This window comes from Camelus bactrianus, chromosome 10 (assembly GCF_048773025.1).
Source record: "Camelus bactrianus isolate YW-2024 breed Bactrian camel chromosome 10, ASM4877302v1, whole genome shotgun sequence".
NCBI lineage: Eukaryota > Metazoa > Chordata > Mammalia > Artiodactyla > Camelidae > Camelus > Camelus bactrianus.
Genome location: NC_133548.1, coordinates 69,223,204 through 69,250,833, shown reverse-complemented (window position 1 = coordinate 69,250,833; position 27,630 = coordinate 69,223,204). Strand labels below are relative to the sequence as shown.

Below are 27,630 nucleotides of genomic sequence, written 5' to 3'. Positions count from 1 at the left end.
TCATTCACCCATCCCCAACCAAAGCTTTTTGCTTTGCTGGCACTATGTTTTCATGACCAGCAGCCGAACACAGAACTTTTGAGCCAAACTGCCTCAGGTCACATCCTGGCTTGTCCCCTTCCTAGTTTGTGCTCGCGTCACTGAACCTCCCTGCACCTACCTCAGTTTCATCTGTAAACTAGGGATGACCATAACTTTAATCTGCCTCCAAGGGTAATTATGAAAATTGCTAATAGTTATAAAATATTTACAGCAGTATCTGGCTCAGAATAAGGACTGTTCAAATATTCATTAAATGTAAACACATTAAATAAATCTAGCAGACAGACAGCTGTAGAGATGGAGCACACAGGACTGGGCTGAGCTCTGTGAGCTCGTCCCCGATCAGATCTGTCCTCAGACAGTAAAAGGCACTGTCCTTTCAGTCGGGTGAGTTATGCACACTAATAAGAATAAGGAGGAATGTAAAGTGTCAACAAACGATGCCTTCCCTTTGGCTGAACCAAACCAGAAGCCTAGGGGGCAAGGGAGCCTAGGCAGAGAGCCGGTGGGACAAGGGACAGGAGGGATATGGGGGGACAAACAAAATACCCATCACATTTTCTGTGACAGAGTGCATATTTATATATAGCGCACATATAATGGGTGTGTACGTGCATGTTTCTGTATAAATTTTTCATTATTCCAGTATATTTTCTAAGTTTCTGCAGAAAGAAATTTGGTCTAAGCATGTAACCAGAATGAAAAATAGTCTCATAGTCAACTCAGAGCATATTTCCAGCATTACTATTCCCTGGTTTGGAGCAGAGGAGGAACGCAGTTCATTTTCTACATAATCCAGAAAAGCCATTCCAAGCAGGATAGGAAATGTTAAAGAGCTGATGGGTGGAATTGATTATACGCCCTCCCAGGAAGAAATGCAGGCAAATCTGTCCCTCAGTCTTATGCCAAATGTTTCTAATCTGCACCAATAATTTCCGTTCATTAATAGATAAATTGAATTCTCTTTTTAGATGAATACATTTCTGCTTAAATCTATCATTTCATTTTAATTCTACTAGGGCTCCCATTGAGTTCCCTCTAATGTTCATGTCTTCAAGGCTGATGTGGACTATTCTGAATAAGAAAAGTAATTAAAAGAATGCTTAAAAAGAAACCGTTTTCTAAAACGGGGCACACAGTTGCCCTGGGGAGTTGAGGTAGCGGAGAGATGATGAATGAGCAGATTTCCATTCTCTTGGTGAGTTATTGCTAGAGGACCACTTAAAATTTCTCCCCTGGAGCCTGAGGAGGCTAACTTGCCTCACACCATTGGGTTAATTCTTTGTTCAGGTACACAAGGGATGTGATTAATCCTGGTTTGACAATTAACTCTTGGTATCTAATAAGTAAGTATTCAGGACATGAGGAAACATGGCTCTTAGTAAACTGAAAGCCTGCTGGAAAATTTTTGTAACCTCTCCCTGCCAAAAAAATATGTTCAATAAATTCACGTAAGAGAACTTTAGCCTGCCTGTGGGTGGGAGGCGATTCTGTTTGCCTGAACAGAATTTAGTGAGAGGTTGCCGACACGAAATCTCCCACTTGACAGCTAGGAATTTAGTTTTCCCAGATTTGCAAAGCAAGGTCAACTTTACCCAAAACTCTGTGGTAGGCAGACTTCTAAGATGACTCCCCCTCCGTGACCCTCACCCTTTGTCTAATTCTCTTGTCTGTGGATGTGAGACACCTTTCCTGTGATTGTTATCTCATGTAGCAGAAGGGATTTTGCAGATGTGCTTAAGGTTACTAATCGGTTGACCTTAGGATAGACTATTGCATGGGCCTAGCGTCATCATATGAGCCCTTTAAAAGCCAAGAGTTTTCTCTCGGCTGGTGACAGAAGTGGAAGTCAGAGAGAGCTGAAACATGAGAAGGACATGCTGTTGTTGGCTTTGAAGCTGGAGGGGCCACGTGAATGCAGGTGGCCTTTCAGAGCGTGGAGTGGCCGCAGCTGATAGTGAGAGAATGGGAACCGCAGGGACCTGGATGCTGTCGGCAGCCTGTGAGCTTGGAAGCAGATTCTTTCCCAGAATCTCCAGATAAGAGCCCAGCTTAACTGCCCTTTAATTTCAGCGTTTGTGAGACCCTGAGCAGAGACCCAGCTGAGCCTGTCAGATCATACTTAACGACCTCTGCAACTGGGAGCTTATAAATGGTGTTTTAAGCCACTGACTTTGTGGTACTTTGTTACGTAGCAATAGAAAACTTATCTACTTTGGATCCCCAGTTGTTCTCAGACAGGGCCCTGGATCTAAAAGTTTTCCCTCATATTAAACTCCAGTTTATTAAGCTTAAGCCCAGTAGATCTTCCAGGGAAAATGTCCCAACGCCATGGCCACTCCAGACAGAGGCACTCATCCTTTCTAACTTACTCACCTTCATCATTTCTACAAGTGTGGTTATTTTGGGGTCACTGTGTACCCCATTTTTCATAGGGCAACTTTTTAAACCTCCTAAATTATAGCTCCTTTAGTTTCACTGTATAAATTCCGTTTGAAACAATGCCCGTTTCCTACAGGCCTGGGCCTTGCAAATGAGTCTTTTAGTCCAAGAGCAGACAGACACTAAGCACCATTACTCGTCTCCTGACCACTGTTGTCATGCTTACCACCTTGTGGAAAAACTGCCAGGGACAGACAGTGCAGAACATTTACAGGTCATATGGACTGTTTTAGCCTTTGCCTCTGGTTGGGAATGACATTGTGGGCTAAACTACCTGAGATGCTTATTTAAAAAGGAAAAAAAAAAAACTTACGTCTCAGTACTAATGCAAGAGCCAGTGTTCGCTGAGATCTCTTAATGGTTCAGACGGTAATTTACAGTTGAGTGAAAGAGATATATGTATCTTGCCCCGTCCTCCTCTTTGTCCCCTTTCTGTTTAAAATGTTTCTTCATAATTTTGTACCATCTAGAAGAAGTTAGATGCTTACTTCCCATTACAGTAAATAGATGAGCACTGTCTGTAGACAGATGGCATCATGTTGTCATTATCTGAGAGCGACTGTGCTGTGTAACTGATTCTGCCGAATGACTGGCCACAAGTAACTGGTTTAAAAACCAAAGTAATCACTTTTGGTAGATAATTCCTAGTTTATAAACTGGGTTGCTACAGCTAATAATCCAGCACATTATAATCACCTAGGCAGTACCCCAGAGCAATTAAATAGGAATGTTGCGGTGGCCCCTGACGCAGGTGTCTCTGTGTGCAGCTGGGGCTGGGGACCACTGCCCTGCCATGAGTCTTCCCATTCAGAGGCCTGGAAGTATGTTTTGCAACTAGCGTATCTTGGGAGGAACACCAGGGAGTTACACTGCTCTGAGCTACATGTGCTGTGGGTGCTTTCCCGAGGAAAAAAGTTTATGACAAGGTGAGCGTTTCCTAGGCTGTAGTTACCTCAATAATGGCGTGAAACCACACGCTCTTCTGTTAGGCAAGAGTCTCCTGGTATGTAATTTCTTGGGTTTGATTCCTACAGGAGCCTTCACGGACTGTCAACACTTAGTAAACAAATCTACAACCTGTGTCAGAAATCAGTGAATTTTTTTCTGTGAAGGGCCTGGTAGTAAATATTTGTGGCTTTCGAGGCCATCTGGTTTCTATGGCAACTCGACTCACGTCTGCCCTTGCCCTGCAGCAGACAATACGTGAGTGAATGAGAGTGGCTGTGTGCCAGGAAGACTTTATTTATGGTCATAATCTCATTTGTGTTATCAGTGTCTTATCTCTGAGTTTTTTTTTTTTCTTTTTTTCATGGCAGGTATTACTTATTCCTTTAATTTATATTTCTGCCCTCATTAGTAGCTTTTCCTGACCTGAATTTACAAGGAACTTCCAAAAACATAAATAAATAAAAAAGCTTTATGAATGATCTTATAACCTTAAGCATGTTTTTAAGTGGCAAAATTGGTCGGGGGAGGAATATGGAAACTTTTAATTTATTACATAAACATGCTGTATAAATAAAACTTAATTTTAAAATAAGCAAAGGTTATTCCCTTTATTTGTAGAGCTATAATTGATACATAACTTTATATTAGTTTCAGGTATACAGCATAATGATTCAATATTTATATGTACTGGCAAAATGACCACCACAGTAAGCCTCGCTAACATCCAACACCAAGCATCATGGCAAAATTTTTCTTTCTTATAATGAGAACTTTTGACATTTTCTCTCTTAGTAACTTTTAAATATTCAGTATACTATTATTAACTATAGTCACCCTTGAATTATTTATTTTGTAACTGTACATTTTGCCCTCTTAACCCTTTGTGGCCTACAAACCCCTCCACCCCCACCTCTCCACATCTTGCCGCCACCAGTCTGTTCTCTGTATGTGAGCTCATTTTTTTCTGTTAATTCCACATATAAGTGACATCGTACAGTATTTATCTTTCTCTGTCTGACTTATTTCACTTAGCATAATGGTGCCAAGTTCCATCCTTGTCACCAATGGCAAGATTTTTTTTTAATGGCTGAGCAGTATTCCATTGTGTGTGTGTGTGTGTGTGTGTGTGTGTGTGTGTGTGTGTGTGTGTGTGTGTATCACATCCTCTTTAGCCATTCTCTCATCAAAGGACACTTAGGCTGCTCCATATCTTGGCTGTTGTAAATAATGCAGGAATAAACATGGCAGTGCATATATATGTATCTTTTCAAGTTAGTGTTCTCATTTTGGGGGAGATAAATACCCAGGCGTGGACTGGCTGGATCATATAGTCGGTCTATTTTTAATTTTTTCAGGAACCTCCATACTGTTTTACATAGTGGCTGCACCAGTTTGCATTCTCACCAAGAATGCACAAAGGCTCCTCATCTTTACCAACACTTTTTGTTTCTTGTCTTTTTGATAATAGCCACTTCTGACGGCTGTGATACCTCATTGCAGTTCTGATTTGCATTCCCCTCATGATTAGTGATGTTGAACACTTTTTCATGTATCTGCCGGCCATCTGTGTCTTCTTTGCAAAAATATGTGCTCAGGTTCTCTGCCTATTTTTAAATGAGATTATTGATTTTCTTGCTGTTGAGTTATATGACTTCTTTATATAATTTGGATACTAACCCCTTAACAGATACATGATCTGCAGATATTGTCTCCCATGCAGTAGGTTGCCTTTTCATTTAGCTGATGGCTTCCTTTGCTGTGCAGAAATATTTTAGTTTTGATGTAGTCCCGCTTGTTTATCTTTGCTTTTGTTATCTTTACTTTTGGTATCAGATCCCAAAATCACAGCCAAGACTTATGTCAGGGACTTTACCACCTGTTTTCTCTGAGATGTTTTATGATTGTAGGTTTTCCGTTAGGTACTATCAAGTCTTTCAATCCATTTCGAGTTAATTTTTTGTGTATGGTGTAAGATAGTGATGCAGTTTCATTCTTTTGCATATGGCTGTCCAGTTTTCCCATCACCATTTATTGAAGAGATTATCCTTTCCCCATTGTGTATCCTTGAATTGTTTGTCATACATTAATTGACCATATAGTGTGGTTTGTTTCTGGGCTCTCTGTTCTGTTGTTATATGTGTCTGTTTTTATGCCAGTACCATGCTGTTACGATTTCTGAAGCTTCATAATATAGTTTAAACTCAGAAAGCATGATACCTCCATCTTTCTCAAGATTCTCTGACTATTCAGGGTCTTTTGTGGTTCCATGCAAATTTTAGGATTATTAGTTCTATTTTGGTGAAAAATACCATGGGAATTTTTTAGAGATTGCATGGAGTCTGTAGGTTGCTTTGGGTAAATATTTTAACAATATTCTTCCAGTTCATGAGCAGAGAATATTTTTCCATTTGTGTCTTCCTTAGTTCCTTTCATCAGTAGCTTACAGTTTTCAGTGTACAGGTTTCTCACCTCCTTGGTTAAATGTATTCCTTGGCATTTTGTTCTCTTTTATGCAGTTGTAAATGGGATAGGTTCCTTAATTTCTCTTTGTGATCTTTTGTTATCAGTGTATAGAAATGCAACAGATTTTTGTGTATTGATTTTGTATCCTGAAGCCTTACTGAATGTATTAGTTCTAACAGTGTTTTGTGAAGTCTTTAGGGTTTTCTGTATATAATGCCATGTCATCTGCAAACAGTGACAATTTTACTTCTTCCTCTCCATTTGGATGCCTTTGACTCCTTTTTCTTGTCTAATGGCTCTGGCTAGGACTTCAAATACTACATTGAACAAAAGCAGTGAGAATGGGCGTCCTTGTTGCTGATTTTAGAGGAAAAGCTTTCAGCTTTTCACTGTTGAGCATGATGTTAGCTGTGGGCTTGTCATGTATGGCCTTTATTACATTGAGATACATTCCTTCTGTACCCACTTTGCTGAGACTTTTTATCATAAATGGTTGTTGAATTTCCTTAAGTGCTTTTTTTGCATCTACTGAGATATTCGTATGGGTTTTAGCCTTCCTTTTGTTAATGTGGTATACAGCACTGATGGATTTGCAGGTATTGAGCCATCCTTGCATCCCTGGAATAAATCCAACTTGACTATGATGTATGATTCTTGTGTATTACTGAATGCATTTTGATAATGTTTCGTTGAGGGTTTTGCATCTGTGTTCATCAGGAGTGCAGGTCTGTAATTTTCTTTTATTGTGACATTGGTGTCTGGTTTTGGTATCAGGGCGATGCTGACTCATAAAAATAAATTTGGAAGTCTTCTCATCTTTTCTATTTTTGGAAAAGTTTTAGAATTGGTATTAATTTTTCTTGAATATTTGGCAGAATTTGCCAATGAATCGGTCTTTTCCTATATTTTTGTTTGTTAGGAGGTTTTTGACTGCTGATTCAATCTCCTTAGTAATTGGTCTGCCCAGATTTTCTATTTCTTCATGATTCAGTTTTGAAAGTTTTTATGTTTCTAAGGATTTATCCATATCTTCTAGCTTGTCCAGTTTATTAGCATATAATTGTTCATACTGATCTCTGGAATTCCTTTGTATTTCTGTGGTATCAGGTGTGACGTCTCTCTCATTTCTGACTTTGACTTCTCTCTCTCTCTCTCTCTCTCTGTCTCTCTCTGTCTCTTTTTTTTTTTTTTTTTTTTTTTTTTTGGTGAGTCTAGCTGAAAGTTTGTCATTTTTTATTTTCTCAAAGAGCCATCTCTTAATTTCATTGGTTTTTCCTATTGTCTTTTTAGTCTTAATTTCATTTTCCTACTCTGATCTTTGTTATTTCATTTCTTCTACTAACTTTGAGCTTTGCTTGTTATTCTTTTTTGAGTTTTTTTAGGTGTAAAGTCAGGTTGTTTATATGAGATTTTTCTTGTTTCCTGAGGTAGGCATTTACAGCTGTGAACCTCCCTATTAGAACTACTTTTGCTGCATCCTATAAGCTTTGGTGTGCTGTATTTCCATTTTCATTTATCTTAAGGTTTTTTCCTTAACTTTCTCTTTGATTTCTTCTTTGATCCATTGGTTGTTCAGTAGCATGTTCAGTCTCCACATATTTGTGCATTTTCCAGTTTTCTTCTTTCTAATTGATTTCTAGTTTCATACTATTGTGGTTGGAAAAGATGTTTGATATGACTTTAGTCTTAACTTTGCTAAGACTTTTTTTCTGGCCTGACATGATCTAGCCTGGAGACTGTTCCACGTGCACTTGAGAGTGATGTGTATTCTGTTGCTTTTTGGGTGGAATATTCTGTATATATCTGTTAAGTCTGTATGTTCTAACATGCCATTTAAAGCTAACATTTCCTTATTGATTTTCTGTCTGGGTGATTTATCCATTGGTGTAAGTGGAGTATTGAAGTCCCTCATTATTATTATATTGCTGCCTTTTTCTCCCTTTAGATGTTAATATTTGCTTTATATATTCAGGTGTTCCTATGTTGGGTACATAAATATTTACAAATATTTTCTTATTTGGTTGACCCCTTTATCATTATATAATGCCCTTCTTTGTCGCTTGTTATAGTCTTTGTTTTAAAGTCTCCTTTGTCTGATATAAGTATTGCTACCCCAGCTTTCTTTTATTTCCATTTGCAGGGAGTATGTTTTTCCATTCCCTCTCTTTCAGTCTCTGTGTGTCCTTATATCTGAAGTGAGTCTCTTGTAGACAGCATATAAATAGATGTTGTTTGTTTATCCATTCATCCACTCTGTGTCTTTCAATTGGAGAATTTATAGTCTGTTCACATTTAAAATAATTATTGATAAACATGGACTTATCGCCATTTTGTTAATTGTGTTCTGGCTATTTTGTAGTTCCTCGATTTCTTTCTTTTCTTGTTCTCTTCTCTTGAAGTTTGATGACGTACTTGAGTGGTTTGCTTAGATTTCTATCTTCTTATCTTTAGTGTATTTACTATAGGTGTTTTCCTTTTTGGTTACCATGAAACTTACATATAACAACTTGTTTATGAGGCTGTTTTATTTAAGTTGCAACAACTTAAATTTGAAGACATTCTAAAGTTTTACAGTTTTACTCTCCCCTCCCTACATCTTATGTTTTTTGATGTCACATTTACATCTTTTTATCTTGTGTATTCTTTCAACTAATTATTGTACAGTTATTTTTTACTACTTTTATGTTTTAATCTCCATATTAGCTCTATAAGTGATTAATCCACTACCTTTACATTAGATTATTTTGAATCTTACCTTTACCAGTGAGATTTAGTCTTTCATATGTTTCTCTGTTACTGATTAACATCTTCTTGTTTCAGCTTAAAGAAGTCCCTTTAACATTTCTTGTAAGACAAGTTTAGTGATGAACTCCTTTAGCTCTTGATCTAGATATCTGTCCTTCCCCAAATTGGGGGTATTTTCAGCCATTATTTCTTTCAATAAATTTTCTGCCCCTTTCTCTCTTTCTGGGACCCCTGTAATGCAATATCATCCCATAAGTCCTTTGAGTTCACTGATTCTTTCTCCTGCTTCATCTCGTTTGCTTTTGAACCTCTTCAGTGTATTCTTCAGTTCAGTTATTGTATTCTTCAGCTCTGTGACTTCTGTTTGATACTTTCTTTTATTTTCTCTTTGTTGAAGTTCTCACCATGTTCATCCATCCTTCTCCCAAGTTTGGTGAGCATCTTTATGGCAGTTAACACATTTAAACATCATGAAACACACTTTAATACAAAACTTGCTTGCATTTAGATTTTCTTAGTAAAGAACTAACCTGTGACAGTTCCACATGTTTTGCCCATGTGACTTTGTACAGTATCTCTGAAGAATGTCTTTTTATGTCCGGGAGAAGGGAGTAGGCTGCGTGGAATCCAAAAGCAGCATTGTATTCATTGTTTCACTCTGCAAAGATTATTCTGTTCTAAAGATACAATACAAACTATGGTCCTTTCCTGTATTTAATTTTATTACGATAGCATTCTGGCCTGTAAAATTGAAAATAAACATTTGAAGTCTTTGAATAAAAAGCCCAGAGTAATTGTGGAAGACAGGATGATAATACACGAAGTATCAGTTTTGGTGTGTGGAACAGGGAGCCCGCAGGCCTGGGGCCGCCATCACTGCGGGAAGGAGAAGGCAAGCCAGGGCTTTGCGCTTTCCATTTGAGTACTTGGCCGTAAAGACTAAAACGGGAGTATGTAGGCAGCATCACAAACCACCAAACCTGCAAAGAAACTTTGAGACTAGGAAACAAATACAGAAATAAATTACAGCGTGTTAATAGGGCAAAGAGATATTTCTCATTCCCTAGACAGTGTGTACTAAATTATAATAACTAAAGTATCTTCAGCTGTAAGCATCAGTTAAGTTGTGGTGTTACAATGAAGATAGGGTATGAAAAAATATTGTTAAGACAGAAAGGTTTGCTTTTGGGCATAGGGCATTTTACAAATAGGTATGTATTATTTATTTGGGGGGCATAGGGCATATTTTTATTTATTTATTTCAAGTTATTTATTTTAAATTAATACCAATGATTCTCCCTTACAAAACTGGCTTTTGGATTTTTAAAGCTTTCAGAAGTAATTTTTAGAAATACCTTTCCAACGATGGAAAATTATTATCCACCAGTATGCGATTTCCAGCTAGCCACATTCTACGGTGTTACTTCACTTTCTGCTGCACTGTGGGAAGCGGGCTTTACTCTTCCAGAAAATGCCTCAGTCATGCTCACATCCTGTCTGGGGGGTTAGAAACGTGCAGCTACTCTTTACCCTCAGAGCTTTTTAGAAGAACGTGGCAGAGAAACTTTAAACATCCTTTGGTTTAATCATCCTTTCAACTAGTATGAGTGACGTGAAGTCTGGTTCAGTGTTCAGACACAGAGATGGTTAGACGTTGTCCCTGTATTGAAGGAGCTCAGTCTTCTGAGCTGGTCCCACCCCCACCCCAGTACGTTTACAAAAATTCCTAACTGTATCAATCCAGGCGTGGCTCCTCCTGTTTGAGACGTTTTATGGCTTGTTGCTATATAGTGCGAAGTATCTTTCTTGCTGCTGTCGGTTAGACCTTTTCCTTTGTGGCCATGAAAGTCAGGGATGCGGAATCTTAATTCCCTGAGTCAGAGCTGCAGCTTGAATGTTTCTTAATGTTCTTGCAGGGAGCACCCCACAGGTGCCTCTCAGCCGCACAAATGAGTCCTCCACCTTGCCCATGAAACCGTCGTCAACAACTCCAGTTTCCTCAAAGAACGTAACAACCACCACCTTGAAACCCACAGCAAAATCATCAGTTCCAGTTTCTTCAAAGAACAAGACAACCACCACCTTGAAACCCACAACGTCTAAAACGACACCACCAGCGATCTCAACAAACAAGACTTCTACCACTGCAAGGTCTACGCCCAAGATAACAAGTGCTTCGCACAACACTTCCCGGATGTCCACATCCACAGTGACCACAGCCCACAACAGTTCAGTGACTTCTGTTTCTTCACCTGTAACAAGTACGTATAAAATTTTTTCTGTGCTGAAAATAGTTGTTAAATGCCTAATTACCTCATTCCATTCTGTGAAAATACAGAAATATGACAACTATTTCTTATTTCCTAAATGAATTAGCGGTAAGGATCAGGAGAAGAGTCCAGTTGACGTAGTAATCTTGTCCCTTTTAAAAAATTAGTTTCCAGTTTAACCATGCCAAATAATGACTGTGTGAGATCCACCTGCAAGTAAATAATTCATCCTCACGGGGAATTTTATTTTGCATGGTTTGAAAATCTGTCATACCTTTAACTCTTTGTATGTCATTCTAGAAAGGAATTATGCAGGCTCAGCCGACATGTTTCCTAAATCTAAATCACAGTGAACTTTGTTTTAATTCACTTGTGCCGTAGACATATGTCCATGGTATTAGATATAATCACATATGTAGCATCAGTCTCAGCTCTTTTTTTGCATTTATTTAAAATACAATGCCTGTCAAACCATGAATTCAAAGACCTTAAGAAGATTCTCTTTTAAGTTACCCAAAGCTGAAGTTCTGATTAAAAGCCAGTGATTACATTTCTCAGAACGAATAGCAGGCATTATGGTTTCTCGTGTATGTTTGTATGCTCCTGCTTCATGTGGTGTATCTTCTTTCTTAGTACAGTTGATGCACTGAAGGCACCCTTCATGTCTCAGAGGTTCTTGACGCAGTAAAATCAAAATAGTTAAGAATTCCCAATTGACTCAAAAGGAGGGATTTCAGTTAGAAACTCAAATTGGATCAGATTCAAGGATTGCAGCCGTTACCCAGACCTATTTTGTTTAAGGCATGAAATTTTAAGAGGATTCATCAGGAAGAAAACTCCCAAATCTTGCTGCCTCCGAGGTTTTGGCAGGCTGTCCAAGTCCAGCCCCACAGTAAGATCTTAGGGTTGCAGGCACGGGGGGTTTCCTAAAGCTGCAGCCAGGCAGTCGCGAGACACAAAATCAGCCGGAGAGCAGCCTTCTGTGCCTAGATTCCCGCACATCCCACGTTCGCATTCGTATCCATTCGTACTTCATATTCAGCCCTTGCGTGGAATGGTTTAGCTTTTATTTTTGTTACATTTTATTACAATGTATTTTAAAAGCACTAAGTGCCTACTTTTTGTTCTGTTTTCTTTTCTTCTAGTCACAGCAACTATTAATTCTAAGGAAAACAAGGGATCCAGATTCGATACCGGCAGCTTTGTTGGCGGTATTGTACTAACGCTGGGAGTTTTATCTTTTCTTTACATTGGATGCAAAGTGTATTATTCAAGAAGAGGCATTCGGTATAGAACCATGTAAGTTTTCATTGGCCAGGACTTTTTTATTATTATTATTACTTCTGTATTTCTTTATTTAAGTATCATGACAGAATATCAGAGGAGAGCCAGTATTCATCCCAGGGGTTAATAATTCATAGATTTGTGAGCTATAGTCCCATTAATCCTCCATGCCCAAAGTAAATTATTTATGTACAAGCTTGCGTTTATAATTACTTGCAAGTCAAAATGGATGTATATACACCTATAAAAATGTTTGTATTTTATTAGTATCTTTTTTTTTTTTTTTTTTTTTTTTACCAGAGACCCAAGTTTAGCCAACCCTTTTTACTTGCTTATATCTTTTATCTCAAGACATACTGTATCAGGTCACATGAGGCTGTTGACTTAGTGCTAATGACAAACACAAGACACAGTGAAATAACTTCCTTGATAAAAACGTGATTTTTGCTTTCTGTGTCACAAAGAAGGAAATGCCGTGACAGCCTCATTTTCCCTGGTAATTTACTATATCGTATGAGTTGTTAGTGTAAGTAATGTACGTGATCATTTTATATGTAGTAAAACAGTCTTTTTCAGATGAGCTTTATCAGCAGGTCCCCATCAACAAACCATGTTTCCCCTCCGCAGAACTCTCTAGGTCTGATGGTTTTTGGAGGTTTCATCTCATGCCTTTTGTTACTCAAACAAAGTCCAATTGGTTTTCTCTTTTGAGTCTCATATATAGAAGAGTGAATTCCTTCTTTTGATTGCTAATGTATATAAATACCACAGAATAGATGACACATTTTCCAAAATTTGTTCTGTGTAAGTTGTTGTACACATATGTGTCCCACAGAGTTTCCACATCAGAAACATTTGGGAAATACTAATTGAACAAAGTAAAATAGAACAGATTGCTTTACTATGAGAATTCTGTAAGGCTTTGATAGGTTGATGTGCACCGGGAATTTCTAGAAGAATGTCATATGAAAATATTTCTCAAATTTTTCATTACACTAAGAAAACCAGACTTCTAAAACATCATATTTAAGTTGAAAGTTACCGTTCATATACCGTATGCATCACCCCAAACTCACTTTAAAAGAATATCAAGGTGGTGTTTTGCCAGATTAAAAGCATATTTGATTAAATAATACAGTAATAAATGTTTTTAAAAAGCATATTTAGAAACATTCATTCTTTTCTCTCTCAGATCAACCCATAAAACAATACGTGAAGGAAACTGACTAAATAGCGTTAACTTTAAAAATGCTTTAATGTGTTTGTAGAAGTAGTTATTATCTGTTTTCCTAGTAAATTTCACCAGTTAAATGGAAGGCACATTTTGATTATAGTAAATTTAATGCCAGTCATTTTTTTACAGTATCAGTATTTTTGATATGGTTGAGGCTATATAAAATAGGGAAAGAATTGAATTTAAATGTCCTGTTTTCATTTTAAACTGCCTTAACTACAAAGTATGTAATTTTAGCTCTGTGGACCAGGTTTTTTCCTCACATACACGTGACCACATAATGCCGCGTGCCCTGTGGAGGAAGTCAGTGTCCAGAGCCCCTGTGACTGTAAGGGAACTGTGGGTGTGTAAGACACTGTCTCTAACAGGAATATTATTCATAGGAACCAGCAGATGGTGAAAATACCGTATTTAGTTGAGACTGAGTACACACTTTTGTTTTTGTGTTTTTCCACATTTTAACACCTCTGCAGTGGATGTATCTTACAGTCTGTGGGATGAGGAAGCACTGTGTTGTAGTTTAGTTGGCCCTGTTTTTCTTAGCGCTACATTTTTTTTTTTAAAAAGTGCATTTTAAAGCCAATAGTTCCCTTCACAGTTATAAAAAATGACATTCCATAAGTAAGGACTCAATGTTTTCTCCTATTAAAAAACTGAGACCTTCTGTATCTAGTAATTGTGAGCATTTCTGGTTTTCATTTATTGGATAATAACACTGATTAAAACACTGAATAAAGTGCTTGCTCGTGTGTTTCTTAAGAGTTGCACGGAGAGACAGTGGATGGAGTGGTTAAGAGATGGGGTTTGGGACAGAGAGACTTAATTTTGAGCCTGGTTCCACTGTTGACTAGCAAGGTGCCTCCTCGTGTTTATATAAAGGATACAGCACAGTGTACAGTGGTCAAGACAAGAGTTCACGTGCTTCTTGGCTTCTGATCTTCTGCAGAATGAGACTGGTTGGTTGAGTGATTAAACAAAGTTATAAAAAATATTTTTAAGTGCCCTCTGTCTGCATAGGGCAACTGTGATGGTTAAGTGAGATATGGGTGTAAAGTCTGCAGCATAACACCTGGCAGATAGTAAATGCTCAAGAAATGATGGTGGTTTTGGTTGTTTTTCCTTTTTAAAGAGGGTCATGGTAGTCAACTGGTGAAAAGTCCGACAGCCATCGAGGGGCAGAGATTTGAATGTCGGTCCATTTCACAACCTGAATACACTGCTTGAGTCCTTAACCACTGCAGCATGCCAGGTGCTTTCACGCAAGAAGCTTTACACAGAGCAATGACAGTTCTGATTCTGAAGCTTCAAATTATTCGTTGCTTTACTTAAAAATATAAACATATAAGGAGTTTGATATAAATATAAAACTTAAAGTGATTTTAACTTTCGGTCTGTTACAGTGATGAACATGACGCCATCATTTAAGGGTTCCGAGGACCAACAGAAAGAAGAAAGACTGAAGCAGCCCAATTGGTTTTGGTTTATTATTAGTTTAAAACAGGATTCTCTTCTTGAAAATAGCATAAACAGGCCACGCATATAATGTACAATGTATTGTATAAATATGTAAAGATTCCTCATGATTGCTGAAGGAAAAAAGGGTTTGGTTCGGGGTTTTTTAGTGACCATATGGACCGTACAGTTAATGCAGTGGTTAGAACCACTTCTACAAAATACACAGCAAGACAAGGCCCGTCCCCTTGTTTTGCAGCATTAGTTGCACAGGCCAGTGATTAGAAGACATCGCCACTGAAGGGCCATCTGGTCACACAGGGAGCTTGTCGCCGCACTCAGGGTGGTGCCGCCTTTGTTGCTCACACAAAGAGCTTCAGTGCTCGTAAGAGCTGGGTTTATCCTAGTTACTAAAGTCACAGAGCAGAATTTATACAAATAAGCCAAATCTTAAGTGTAACTTTAGCTTAGGTGTCTCTTCTTCAGAAAACAATGTTTCGTAAGTTTAAAGCTTAGTTATTTGGTTTACAAACAAAACACACACCCTCCTCCACCAAAAAAAAAAAAAAAAGAGAGAAAACCGGAAACAATACCTAGGCTTGGCCTGTCAGAAAGCCATCGGAGAGCCTGCATTTTTAAAGGCCATCTTTTGAGCTTTCAGTGGCAGTTGATATAATTACTTTTTTTCCTCTCTGTAATTTCAGTAAATTGAAATGTTTAACATGATAATGTTTTAAAGACTTAGCTGTTAGTATTAAATAATAGATTTATGTGCTACTGTGAGAATACTGTCACCACTGGAAACTGCTTTATTTCATATTCAGCTGTTAATTTTGTATTTAGTGAATATTTTTCAGAGATGTACAGCTGCTTTCGGTATCTAGAAATGATTATGTAGTGTAAACACACCTAACTTAAAAAAAAAAAAAAAAAGAAGACCCTTAGATGGTTTCCAAAGCAACATCTCGTCAGAACCAGGGATGGATGCTGGGTCCAGGCAGCCAGGGATTGTGGGGCCCCCTCGGGCTGCTAAACCTGCAAGGGGGGAATGCTGTATATTCATGCACTGTCGACATTACAGAGAGATTTGGGGAAACAGCATTTTTGGAATAAATTACACCAGCATATTTTGGAAAATTAAGTTTTATAACAGGAGACTTTTAGCTGGAAATGTCCTGTTCCCTTGCTTGGGTGTGCTTCAGCTGCCCCTCTTCCTCCCTGCCGGAGAGGTGGCTCTCTTACATGCGCTACGTTAATGGAGACAAAAAGCACAGTACTGTAGGGACGCCTGTGTTAGCCGCCGTAGTTTGGAGTGCTTTCGGTTTTACAGTTTATATTCCAGCGCTCAGAACTCAGGGTCCAGTTTTGACAAAAGAGGTATTTAGTCATACTATGTCCTAAGATACTATTTCTTCTACCTTAGGTGGTCAAAGTAACTGATACCGATTTCTGAGTCTGAAAATGAGCTAAGAAGGCCTAGTGAATATGTAACTACATTTAATACTTTTGTGATCAGCTTTTGGTTTGCAGGAAATTAAGAATTCTGATATAAAAGGATCATTTCTACTCACTGTGCATTACGGCCAACTGATGTGATGAATATGGATGATAAAAACTATGCAAAATACGAATATGATCAGATGGATGGATGTGGCACATGCAGTGTTGAAGAAATACCTTGAAACACGTGTGTTTACATTAGTTTCAAAAGAGATGTGGGCTGATAGGGCTAAGTTACTAACATTCAACTTACCTAACTGCTCCTTTACCCACTGCTTGCATTTCTTTACAAAATACACTGAAGCCACATTTTATAGTAATGGGGGCCTTTTAAATTTAACTTGTTTTGTCTCCGCATTCTTGATACTTCCGTACTTCCAGTCAGTCAGAACTTTGTAGACAGGCCTGAAATTTTCTTGAGTACTTGTTTCTTTAGCACTTTGAAGATGTAAAACCACTTTTTAAGTACTAAATGTCATTATTTGCCTTTAAAGCTTCCTGTGCTTTGGGTTTGAAATAATTTAGTTACGTCTTTTTTTCTGTATATAAGTTGTGTAATTTGTTACTTTCAAATATCAGTACTTCATTGCAATCAGGTTTTTTTGGTTATCTGCAAAAAAATGAGGGAAACAGTGATGGCAAAGCAGTCTTTCACTTTAGAGCATATTTCCTTAGCAGAAAAGTTTATCTTCCTAATTATGTTTACTTAAGCAAATGTTCATTTTACTTTGCATTCTTTGAGAATGTACTTACTTGAAGATAAAAGCAATCCAGATGTATGTCTAAATATTAGGCAGAATTCAATCTTTGATTTTAAAATTTCCTTGGATAATCCATAGAATGAATAATTCAAACACAGATGAATGAGAGCTGGCAGTATATTATGGTGATAATTTTGTATTTTTCAGAAAAAAAAATGCAAAGCAAATTTGTTACTTTTTTTTTTTCCTTTTTATTGTAATGACCAGCTTTTGGTATTTCATTGTTACTGAGATCTATTTTTAGAATAAAACTTTGTTCTTTTAAGAATTTTGTGTGGTTTTGCTTCATTTTATCAAACTCAAGAGAGATTAGCAGAATAGAAAATACTCAAAGTAAAAAGGCAGATCACTGGGGCACTGGAGGTGTGGTCTCTTGGCCCAGCAGCAGCAGGAACATTGCCCGGAAGCTTGTTTAAAAAGTGCAGATTCCTGAGTCCCACCCCAGACTCACTGGATCACAAACTCTGGGCTGGAGCCCAGCAACCAGTGGCTTAGCAGTTCTACTGGGTGATTCTGATGAACAGCAAACAGAAGCACTGCTCCAGGGATTTTCATTTGAAGCCACTTGTTGATTCTGCTGGGTACAATTTTTAAAACATGGTAGAAATTTTAAAATTACATTCCTTATATAAATCAGCTGCAAATACATTAATATATAGTTTGGTGTTGTCAACACTTTTTTTCCTTTACAAGTGGATATAATTCAACTGTACCTAAGGATGACTTAAATGTTTGTCATTATAAGGTAACCAAGGAGAAAAGGTGTACAGCCTTCAGAAAATCCTTTATATAACAAAATGAACGCTCTTACAGGATTGTTTGTACACATTTCTCCACCCCCCACCACTATTACTTTGGCTCCACTCTGGTCAGTTAACTCCCCCAACAACTCCAGGCTTGAATGTGTGTGTCTTGTTTTTGATTTAATGGTATGAGTGTGGATATAATCATTATATCTGTACAGGAAAAAAAAAAAAAACCTTTTAAGTTACAGCTGTCACTTTTTTTTTAATTAAAGTATGTTATGCATGCACAATAAGTGAGGGTGTCATCGCCAACACGGCCACATAGTTCCTCCCTGGCCCCCCCTTCCCCTCGCAAGGAAATCAGCAAGCAGCACGCACGGGACACCACCGAGAGAGCCCTGCGACGCGAGTGAGGCTGAAGCACTGCGCCATGGAGACCAAGAGAGACCAAGATAGACCACGTTAACGAGTTAAGAGGAGGGAAGGCCAGCCAAGCCGGTGGCAGGTGAGGGCCCAGGCTTCATTCGGCTGCTTCGGAGAGTGCTGGTGTGTCCTGAGGCGCTAAGGACCTGCCCCTGCTCCTCGCCATCACTGTTATTGGGGTCACTGTGCTCCTGTTGGCCCTGAAGAACATGAACTTCAAGAGGAGACATCCTGTCACCTTACAGGACCCTGAAGCCAAGGACCCGCTGCCCTTGACTGAGAAAGCAAATCAGCCACAACACCGAGGTCCTGCTTTGAACCGCCGTCGCCAGACCATGCCTCAGGGCTTCCTGTAGGTAAGGACGTTTATCTCTTGGCCAAAATTGGTGATGTTTTGTGATCAGGGTTTACAGGCCTGTGTCCAGTATTGATGATCTCGGCTTTGTGGACTTAATCATAAAGACCTACTTCAAAAGTGTACACACTAATCATCCAGAAGGGGGAAGATGACCCAGTACTTGGGAGAACAGGAAAACTGGGGACACCATCCTTTTTCGAGGGCCACCCAGGCACCTGTTCTATCAGGGGTCAGGGAAGTTTGCAGTCAAGCCATACAGAACGAGTCAACCTGAAAATAAACTGGCCCGTCACCTGGGAATGATTGCTGGGGGCACAGGGACCACACCCGTGCTGCATCACCAAGAAGCCCAGTGACAGGACCAGGACGTCCCTCATCTTTGCCCACCAGACAGAGGGGGATATCTTGGTGAGAAAGGAGCCTGAAGAAGTCACCCAAAGCAGTTCAAACTGTGGTACCCCCTGGACAGGCCTCCTGCTGGCTGGAAGTACAGCTCAGGCTTCATTACCAAGGATGTGGTCAAGGAGCACCTCCCTCCTCCTAGGGGGCCCACGTTCGTCCTGGTGTGCGGCCCTCTAGCCCTGAACCAGACAGCCGCGCACCCTGACCTGGGGGAACTGGGGTACGCCAAGGATACGATTTTCACCTACTAACACCTCCCTTGCTCTGACCAAACTTGCCTGGTCCCCTTCATCCTTCAGAGTGAGCTCAGCTTTACCATGTTTAACTGGGAAGTGTTCAAAAGTGCCTCGGAATGCACCTTGGGCACCTGGCGCTCCTCTCTTTGTGGGCTGAAGAAGAATGTGCAGGAGTCTGAGACAAAAGTGGCTTCTGGGCCCCCTTGCCTGGGGAGGCTTGAAGGAACTCCATTTCAGTATTCTTCCCCCCATAGTTTAGTGAAATAAAATTCAGTGCAAAGCAGAAAGAAAAAAAAAAGAAATACAAGGTAAGAGGAGTGGCTACATGGTGACGGCGCTACCTGTCCCCAACACTGGCACAGCACCACGCCAAGGCTTCCCCGAGCCTCCAGTTACCCCATTTTGAAAAGAGAGGCCAGAGAGGATATCCAGCTCCCCCCACATTGTGGGTCACCTCTTGGCTGCACCCACTCCAGTCTCAGCCCATGGGAATTGAAGTGAACCCTGTGGGCCTTGATCACTAGGAATCCAATTGTGACAGAGAAGTAACCCGCACTCAGAATGTGACAGACCGAGTTCCCACCTGCAGCACCCAAGCGTAGCAGTCCCAGAGGTTCTGCTCATCTGCAGAATCAAGTTGGTGGCACAGTCTGACCAGGGGACTCAGTGGGGTGTAGGTCTGCCTGATTCGGGTCCATAACAAAAAGACTCAGCAGCCCCGGGGGGAGCCTCGTCTACCCCTACCCAGGAATCCTGAGTCATAATCAGGCCCAGCGCTGAGGCAGAAAAGTTGTAAGAAACACACCATCTGCCAAACTGAATTCAGAAGAGAAAATCCACACAGACCAATTACTAGTAAGGAGATTGAATCAAAAATCTTCCAACACAGAAAAGACCAGGACCAGAAGGCTTCAATGGAGAATTTTACAAAATATTGAAAGAAGAATTAGTGTTAATCCTTCTCAAACCCTTCTTAAAAAAACCAAAGAGGAAAGAACACTCCCAAACTCATTTTATGAGGCCAGCATCACCTTAATACCAAAGCCAGAAAAGGATGCTGCCAGAAAAGAAAACCATAACCAATATCCTTGATAAATATAGATGCAAAAATTCTCAACAGAATTGTAGCAAGCAGAAGTCAGCAACGCAAAGAAGGATCACTCACCATGATCAACTGGGATATAATCTCTGGGATGCAAAGATGGTTCAACATATGCAAGTAAGCCAATGTGACACATTGCATTAATAGAATGAAAAACATATTTCAATGACACAGAGATAGCATTTGACAAAATTCAGTATCAGTTCATGATAAAAACTAAACGTTATATATAGAAGGAACATACCTCTATATAATAAAAGCCATATATGACAACGCTATAGCTAAAATCATACTTATTAGTGCAAGGGTGAAAGTTTATCCTCTAAGATCAAGAACAGGACAAGGGTGAGGAGAGAGTGGCCAAGATGGCAGAGTAGAGAGGCCCTGAGCTCACCTCCTCTCATGAGCACACCAAAATCACAACTATCTGTAGAGCAGTCATCGATGAAGAAGGCTAAAACCTACCAGAAAAGATCTTCATCTAAAGACATAAAGGACATAACAAGACAGGTATGACAGGCAAATAATCAAATCCCACACCCCTTGGGTGGGCGACCCTGAAACTGGAGAATGATTGTATTATGGAGGTTCTCCCACAGGAGTGAGAGTTCTAGCCCCACATCAGGCTCCCCAGCTCGACGGTCCAGCACTGGGAAAATGGGCCCCCAGAGCACTTGGCTTTGAAGGCCAGCAGGGCTTAATTGCAGGAGCTCTGCATAACTGATTTAACTCTTAAAGGGCACACACAAAATGACACTGGTGGCAGACATACTGGTGAACATTCAACTACATGAATGTGCCTGGTGGCTGCCAATATTGGCTCAGTAGCTTCAAGACTTGGCCCCACCCAACCGCCTATGGGCTCCAGTTCAGGACACCTCAGGCCAAATAACAAACTGCCCCACCCCTCAGCAGACAGGCTGCCTAAAGACTTCCTAAGCCCACAGCCACTTCTAGACACATTCCTAGAAACGGCCCTGCCCACCAGAGGGCCAAGACCCAGCTCTACCCACCAGTGGGCAGGTACCGGCCCCTTCCGACAAAATGAGGCAGCAGAGGAATATGTTCCAGACAAAAGAACAAGATACAAGCCCAAAAGAAGAACTAAGTGAAGTGGAGATAGGCAATCTACCCAAGAAAGAGTTCAGAGTAACGATCATAAAGATGAGCAAAGAACTCAGGAGGAATATGCATGCACAGAGAGAAAGCATGTCCTGTCCTATGGATCAGGAAGGAAATTTCTGGGAACTCCAAATGTTCTGCATCGAAGGACATAAAAAAAAATCAGCTGAGATGGAACACTTCCTAACTCATTCTGTGAGGCTAGCATTACCCAGATACCAAAGCCAGACAAATACACCACAAGAAAACTACAAACCAATATCTTTTATGAATATAAATGCAAAAATCCTCAATAAAATATTAGCAAACCGAATCCAACAACATATTACAAAGATTATACACCATGACCAAATGGGATTTGTCCCAGGAATGCAAGGATGTTTCAACATAACAAAATCAATCAATGCAACATACCACACGAATAGAACAAAGAGGAAGAGAATTACGTGATCATCTTGATGCAGAAAAAGTATTTGACACTATCTAACATCCTTTCATGATAACACACAGAAAACTAGAAACAGGAGAGAAGCAAGATGGCGGAGTAGAAGGACGCCTGTAGCGCACCCTCTCCCACAAATACACCAAAACTCACATCTATAGACCCACGCAGCCAACCAGAGCACCTGCCGAACTCCGACAGAACATCTCCCTCTTCGAAAGACAAAGACGCCAAAAATCTGGTAGGAGAAAAGGGAAAAAGAAAAAGCAAAACAGTGCAGGACCGGTCCTGCGGGGAGGGAGCGGCAAAGGAGTATTGGTGCTCGTTCGCTGGGTCTCCCCTCTCCAATGGAGGCCAACGGGACAGAGAGGGAGCCTCCAAGGTTCAGATCTGCCCCGAGCATCCCTTGACCGACAGAACTGAGTTAAACGGGCACAAACGGTCCCCGCGACACCCAGCCCGAGATGCAAGCTGGCAGCTGGGGCCAGGACAGGCTGCCCGAGCGGGCGGAGGACGGGGGCGGTGCACTAGGGCCGCCCCGGGGGACTGCAGGGGGCTGCGCCATGGCTGGGAGGGGATACGGAGCAGAACCACCTCAGTTCCCCATAAATTGTGAAAAAAGCAAAGCAACACGGCTGGTGTGCCCTGGGGGGCGGGGCGCCAGGCTTTTGTATCCTCGGACCTGCGCCCCCATTACTGGCACACCTAGTGAGAAGAGAGGCGGGGTCAGCCACAGCCGCCATCTCCCCCTGCGCGCAGCACCTGGGCGGGGGCGGGGCCGAGCCCTGAATCCGCACCTGGGGGCTCGGCAACCTCCTAGGCAGGACTGAGACTTGTTTACAGCCCGAGGCAGATAGGATCTTTCTGCCTTGGCACCTCAGAGAACTTGCGCCGCCAAGACAAAGAGCTGAGATTTGGCACAGAGCAGGGGCAGGGCCGCTCCATAGTCTTCCTGGAGCCCGCCTTCGGAGCGCCAACCCGAGGCGGAGCGGGCAGCTGCACAGAGCAGCAGAGCGACCAGTGCCACGAGAGGGCGGGCGGCCACTCCCCTTCCTGGCAGGAACGCAGCACCTGGAAAAACTAAGAGTTTAGCAACACTAAACCCATGCTAAAAGAAATATTGACAGATCTACTCTAAATAGAAAAGAAGCGATGCTACAAAAATGAGAAACTTATAATTGGAAAGGACATAACTGCCATGAATTACAAATAGAATAAACACAAAATTGTAAAAGAAGACATCTAAATCATTAAGAGTGGGAGAAGGAAGCAAGGAAAGCCACTGTGGAAAACAGTACAGAGATTCCTCAAAAGACTAAGAATAGACTTACCATAGGACCCAGGAATCCTGCTCCTGCGCACATATCCAGAAGGAGCCCTACTTCAAAATGACACCTGCACCCCAATGTTCATAGCAGCACTATTTATAATAGCCAAGACATGGAAGCAGCCTAGATGTCCATCAACAGATGACTGGATAAAGAAGATGTGGTATATTTATACAATGGAATACTATTCAGCCACAAAAACTGACAACATAACACCATTTGCAGCAACATGGAAATTCCTGGAGAATGTCATTCAAAGTGAAGTAAGCCAGAAAGAGAAAGAAAAATACCATATGAGATCGCTTATATGAGGAACCTAAAAAAAAGAAAAAATAAATAAATACAAAACAGAAACAGACTCATAGACATAAAATACAAACTTGTGGAAGCCAAGGGGGCGGGGAGGGGGAAGGAACAGACTGAGATTTTAAAATGCAGAATAGATAAACAAGATTATACTGTATAGCACAGGGAAATATATACAAGATCCTGTGGTAGTTCATAGCAAAAAAAAAAATGTGACAATGAACATATACATGTTCATGTATGACTGAAAAATTCTGCTCTACACTAGAATTTGACACAACATTGTAAAATAACTATTACGCAATAAAAAAGTAAAAAAGAAAAAAGTTCTAAAGAAAATCCTCTCAATATTTCCTTCATTTGAATTTCTAATTAATAAACCACTTGTTTGCAAAAAATAATAAATAAAATTTAAAAAGAAAATAATTTAAAAAAGAAAACTAGAAACAGAATTGACTTCATCAACCTGGCAAATGGCATTTATTAAAAGAAAAAAAAAGCCCACAGTTAATACACTCAAATGTAAAAGACTGAAAGCTTTCCCACTAAGATCAGGCACAAGACCAGGAAGCCCACTTTTGCTACTGCTATTCAACATTGTGCCGAAAGTGCCAGCCAAAGCAATTACGGGAGAGAAAACGCTTCAAAACTGGGAGAGGCGTAGACCTATGTTTGTAGTTGGCATGATCCTAGATATAAAAATTCCCAACAAATCAACAAGAAATACAGAGCTAATAAAATTCACAAAGTTGCAGGGTACAAGATCAACACACAAAAATCAGTTATATTTTTGTACACTAGCAATGAACAATCCAAAAGGATATCAAGAAAACAACCTCATTTACAACATCCAAAAGAATAAAACACCTAGGAAGAAATTTAACCAAGGTGAAAGACTTGTACACTGAAAACTACGAAGTACTGCTGATATTAAAGAACTAAATAATGGGAAAAATTCCCATGTCCATGAGTGGGAAGACTTGACATTGCAAAGATGTCAGTATCACCCAAGGCAAGCTACAGATTCAATGCAATCCCTATTGAAATTCCAATAGCTTTATTCTCAAATTCATATGGAATCACAACGGGCCCCAAGAAGCCAAAACAACCTTGAAAAATAAGCACAAAGATGGAGGGTCACATCTCCCAATTTAAAAACTTCCTACAAGGCTACAGTAATTGAAACAGTGTAGAACTGGCATTGAACAGACATAAAGACCAATACAGCTGAACTGAGCACCAGGAATAAACCCACAATCCATAGCCAATTGATTTTTGTATGTGCTGTGCACTGGGGGGCAAGTGCCCATTTTTAAAAATTCTATAGTTTACATAAAAAATACAGTTACCATGTGACTTTTGTGATGAGAGCACCTGATTCCTGCTGCACATTACATCTCTGTACTTATTCATCGTAAATAACTGCAAATGTGTGCTCTTCGGCCAACATCTTCCCATTTCCCCCACTTCCTCTTTCCCTGTATTAGCTCAGTGAGGGGAGGGTGTAGCTCAGTGGTAGAGCACATGCCTAGCATGCATGAAGTCCTGGGTTCAATCCCCAGTACCGCCACTGAAAAAATAAATAAGTAAACGAACCTAATTACAAAAAAAAAAAAAAAGCTCTTCTTTACCTTTTGAGTAATGTCTAGACAGCAAAGCCCGTAGTCTGTAGGTTCTCTTAAATCTGGTTCGCATCCTACCTTTCCAACCCTGTTTCCCACTATACACATTTTACTGACCCTACAACTACTCACTTTTTCCCCAAAATGCTTCATGCATTTTTGTCTTTCTTCATACTCTTCCCTCTGCCTGGAAAATACTTCACAATACCTCTGTTCTCCAACTTCGTATATTCCAATCCTATTTAATCCTCAATACCCAATTGATTACTACCTTAGCTAAAATTCTTTTTAATAATCCCCATAGAACTTTATCTGAACCTCTCTGATGGCAATTATTTTCTACTTTGAATTAAAACATCTCTCTTAGAGCCTCAGTATCCCGCATCTTATTCTTTTGCACCTCTGTGCCTTTTAACATGCCAAACCTATCACAAATCTCTACACCTGCCCCCATGCTTTTTCACCTTTGGCATCTGTAAAATATACCCCAATTATCCAAATTATGTTGTTTTATGAATTACTTTAGCAATCACAATAGCTTCAAAATGGATAGGCTTCCTCAAGAGAAAGCGAACTCTGGTGGAAACAGAGATTGCCATGTAATCATCTGAAATGCTGTAGAGATGATACTTATCAGATTAAGGACAGAGAAAAATCTTTCGTTTCCTTGTAACTTTGAAGCCAAGATTATGATTTCCATTTTCGTAGAAAAATCATGGGGTGTTTACCTACTGACATGGAAAAGCAAGCATCTTCAAGGCATACAGTTGAGTGAAAAAGTAACATAAAAAACATTCTTATGTATGTATGCACATGTATATATATATACACAACCACACATTAAATACATAGCAAATTTAATGGTGATTAGCCCTGGGGAGGAGATTGAAAGCAGTGGTGGGGAGAAATTAAGGATTTAAACATTTTACTTAATATACTTTGAATTTTTTACAAGTATCTATTCAGATTTTACCTGGACTTTACAAAACAAAACAAACAAACAAAAAACTGGGTGGAACACAATGCTGTGACTCAATTTATCCAGGTCAGACCTGAAACAAGATGTTTGCTTCTTGGGGATCAGACCAATGACACTCATTAGCATGGGCTGCTGACAGAGAGCACGTACGTTTTTCTGTGCAGTCTCACATTAGACCCCACAATAACTTTGTGAGGGATGAGAAAGGCACAAGTTGACCCTCAAAGAAAAGCCAAGGAACAAAGAGAGCTATAAAAGGCTTGCCAAAAGCCTTATTAAATGGTAGAACTGAGCTTAGAGGCAAAGCCTTTGGATGTGCAATTCTGGGCTCTTTTCACAATAACATAGTAAGCCACACAGTCACTTGGCTTACAAGATAATTACCTACCACCCTTTCTCACCAGAGTTGCTAGGAATCAAAAGTGCCAAGGACTCACTGGTTAAAACCTGTCTGGACACCATTACACCAGAAGTAGAACGGGACTGTGCATAATTATCAATTATTACCATGGATTTTCTGTTTCCACTAAGCTAATCATGTATTTCCCAACAGGCCAGCCAGGCAACACCATCTGCTGTGGGTTTGTGGGGTCTGATAAATGACACCTCTTTTATCTGAGTTCAGAACCGATAAAGTGTGCAAGAAGTGATCACACACAGATTAAAATGTCACCTTTATTACTGATAAAGGCTTTGAGGACAACACTTAAGTATAGATTTCCTAATACTGAATCCCAAAATGACACTTTACTTCTCAGTCATGAGAAATACTGAAAAACCAAAGTAGGTCCCTGTGATGCCAAAATCACAAGGTGCGAGGTCCACCCTGCAGGCAGTCTGGCTGGCTCCCAAAGAGAAAGAAAAGATGAGATTGAGCTACCAGGCATACCCAAATTTCTCTTCCAAAAGCACCAAGAAGGAAAGTGCAGGGGCAAGGGGAGCTCCTTCTGTGCCAAAGAAAACCTCAAAAGAGAGGACTAGGGGGAGGGTCTAGCTCAGTGGTAGAGCGCATGCTTAGCAGGCATGAGGTCCTAGGTTCAATCCCCAGTCCCTCCATTAAAGTAAATAAGTAAATAAATAAACCTAATTACTTCCCCCCAAAACAAAAAATAATTAAAAATTAAAAAAAAGAGAGGGCTAAATGCTCTTCCTATTTAATACAATTCTTTCTGGATCAATGTTGGTAGAGAATGAGACTAAGGTTACCTTACATCAGTGGGTCTTAAAGGGTGGTGCACGGACCTCTGACGGTTCCTGAGATCCTTTGGGGGCTCTGGAAATTCAAATATAATATTAAGATGTTATTTGCCATTTTCACTGATGGCACAAATATAATGGTGATAAAACCGCTGACCTTAGTATGAACTGAGGTAGTAGCAGCCGCGTCCATTATTGTCACATACTCACAGTAAAAATAATTGCC

The 27,630-nt window shown here is 40.1% G+C and overlaps 1 protein-coding gene and 1 pseudogene across 1 annotated transcript in view; both read left to right on the top strand.

Moving 5' to 3' along the window:
- Positions 1–17,403, top strand: part of TMEM123 (transmembrane protein 123) — a 45,371-nt gene extending 27,968 nt beyond the window's left edge. The window contains exons 3-5 of the mRNA XM_010973312.3: positions 10,557–10,901; positions 12,056–12,209; positions 14,829–17,403. Coding sequence (XP_010971614.2) covers positions 10,557–10,901; positions 12,056–12,209; positions 14,829–14,853 — 524 coding nt within the window. The 3' untranslated portion in view covers positions 14,854–17,403. The remainder of the gene's footprint in view (positions 1–10,556; positions 10,902–12,055; positions 12,210–14,828) is intronic.
- A 146-nt stretch (positions 17,404–17,549) lies between these two features.
- LOC141578913 (NADH-cytochrome b5 reductase 2 pseudogene) lies at positions 17,550–26,151 on the top strand (annotated as a pseudogene).
- The last annotated feature ends 1,479 nt before the right edge of the window (positions 26,152–27,630 follow it).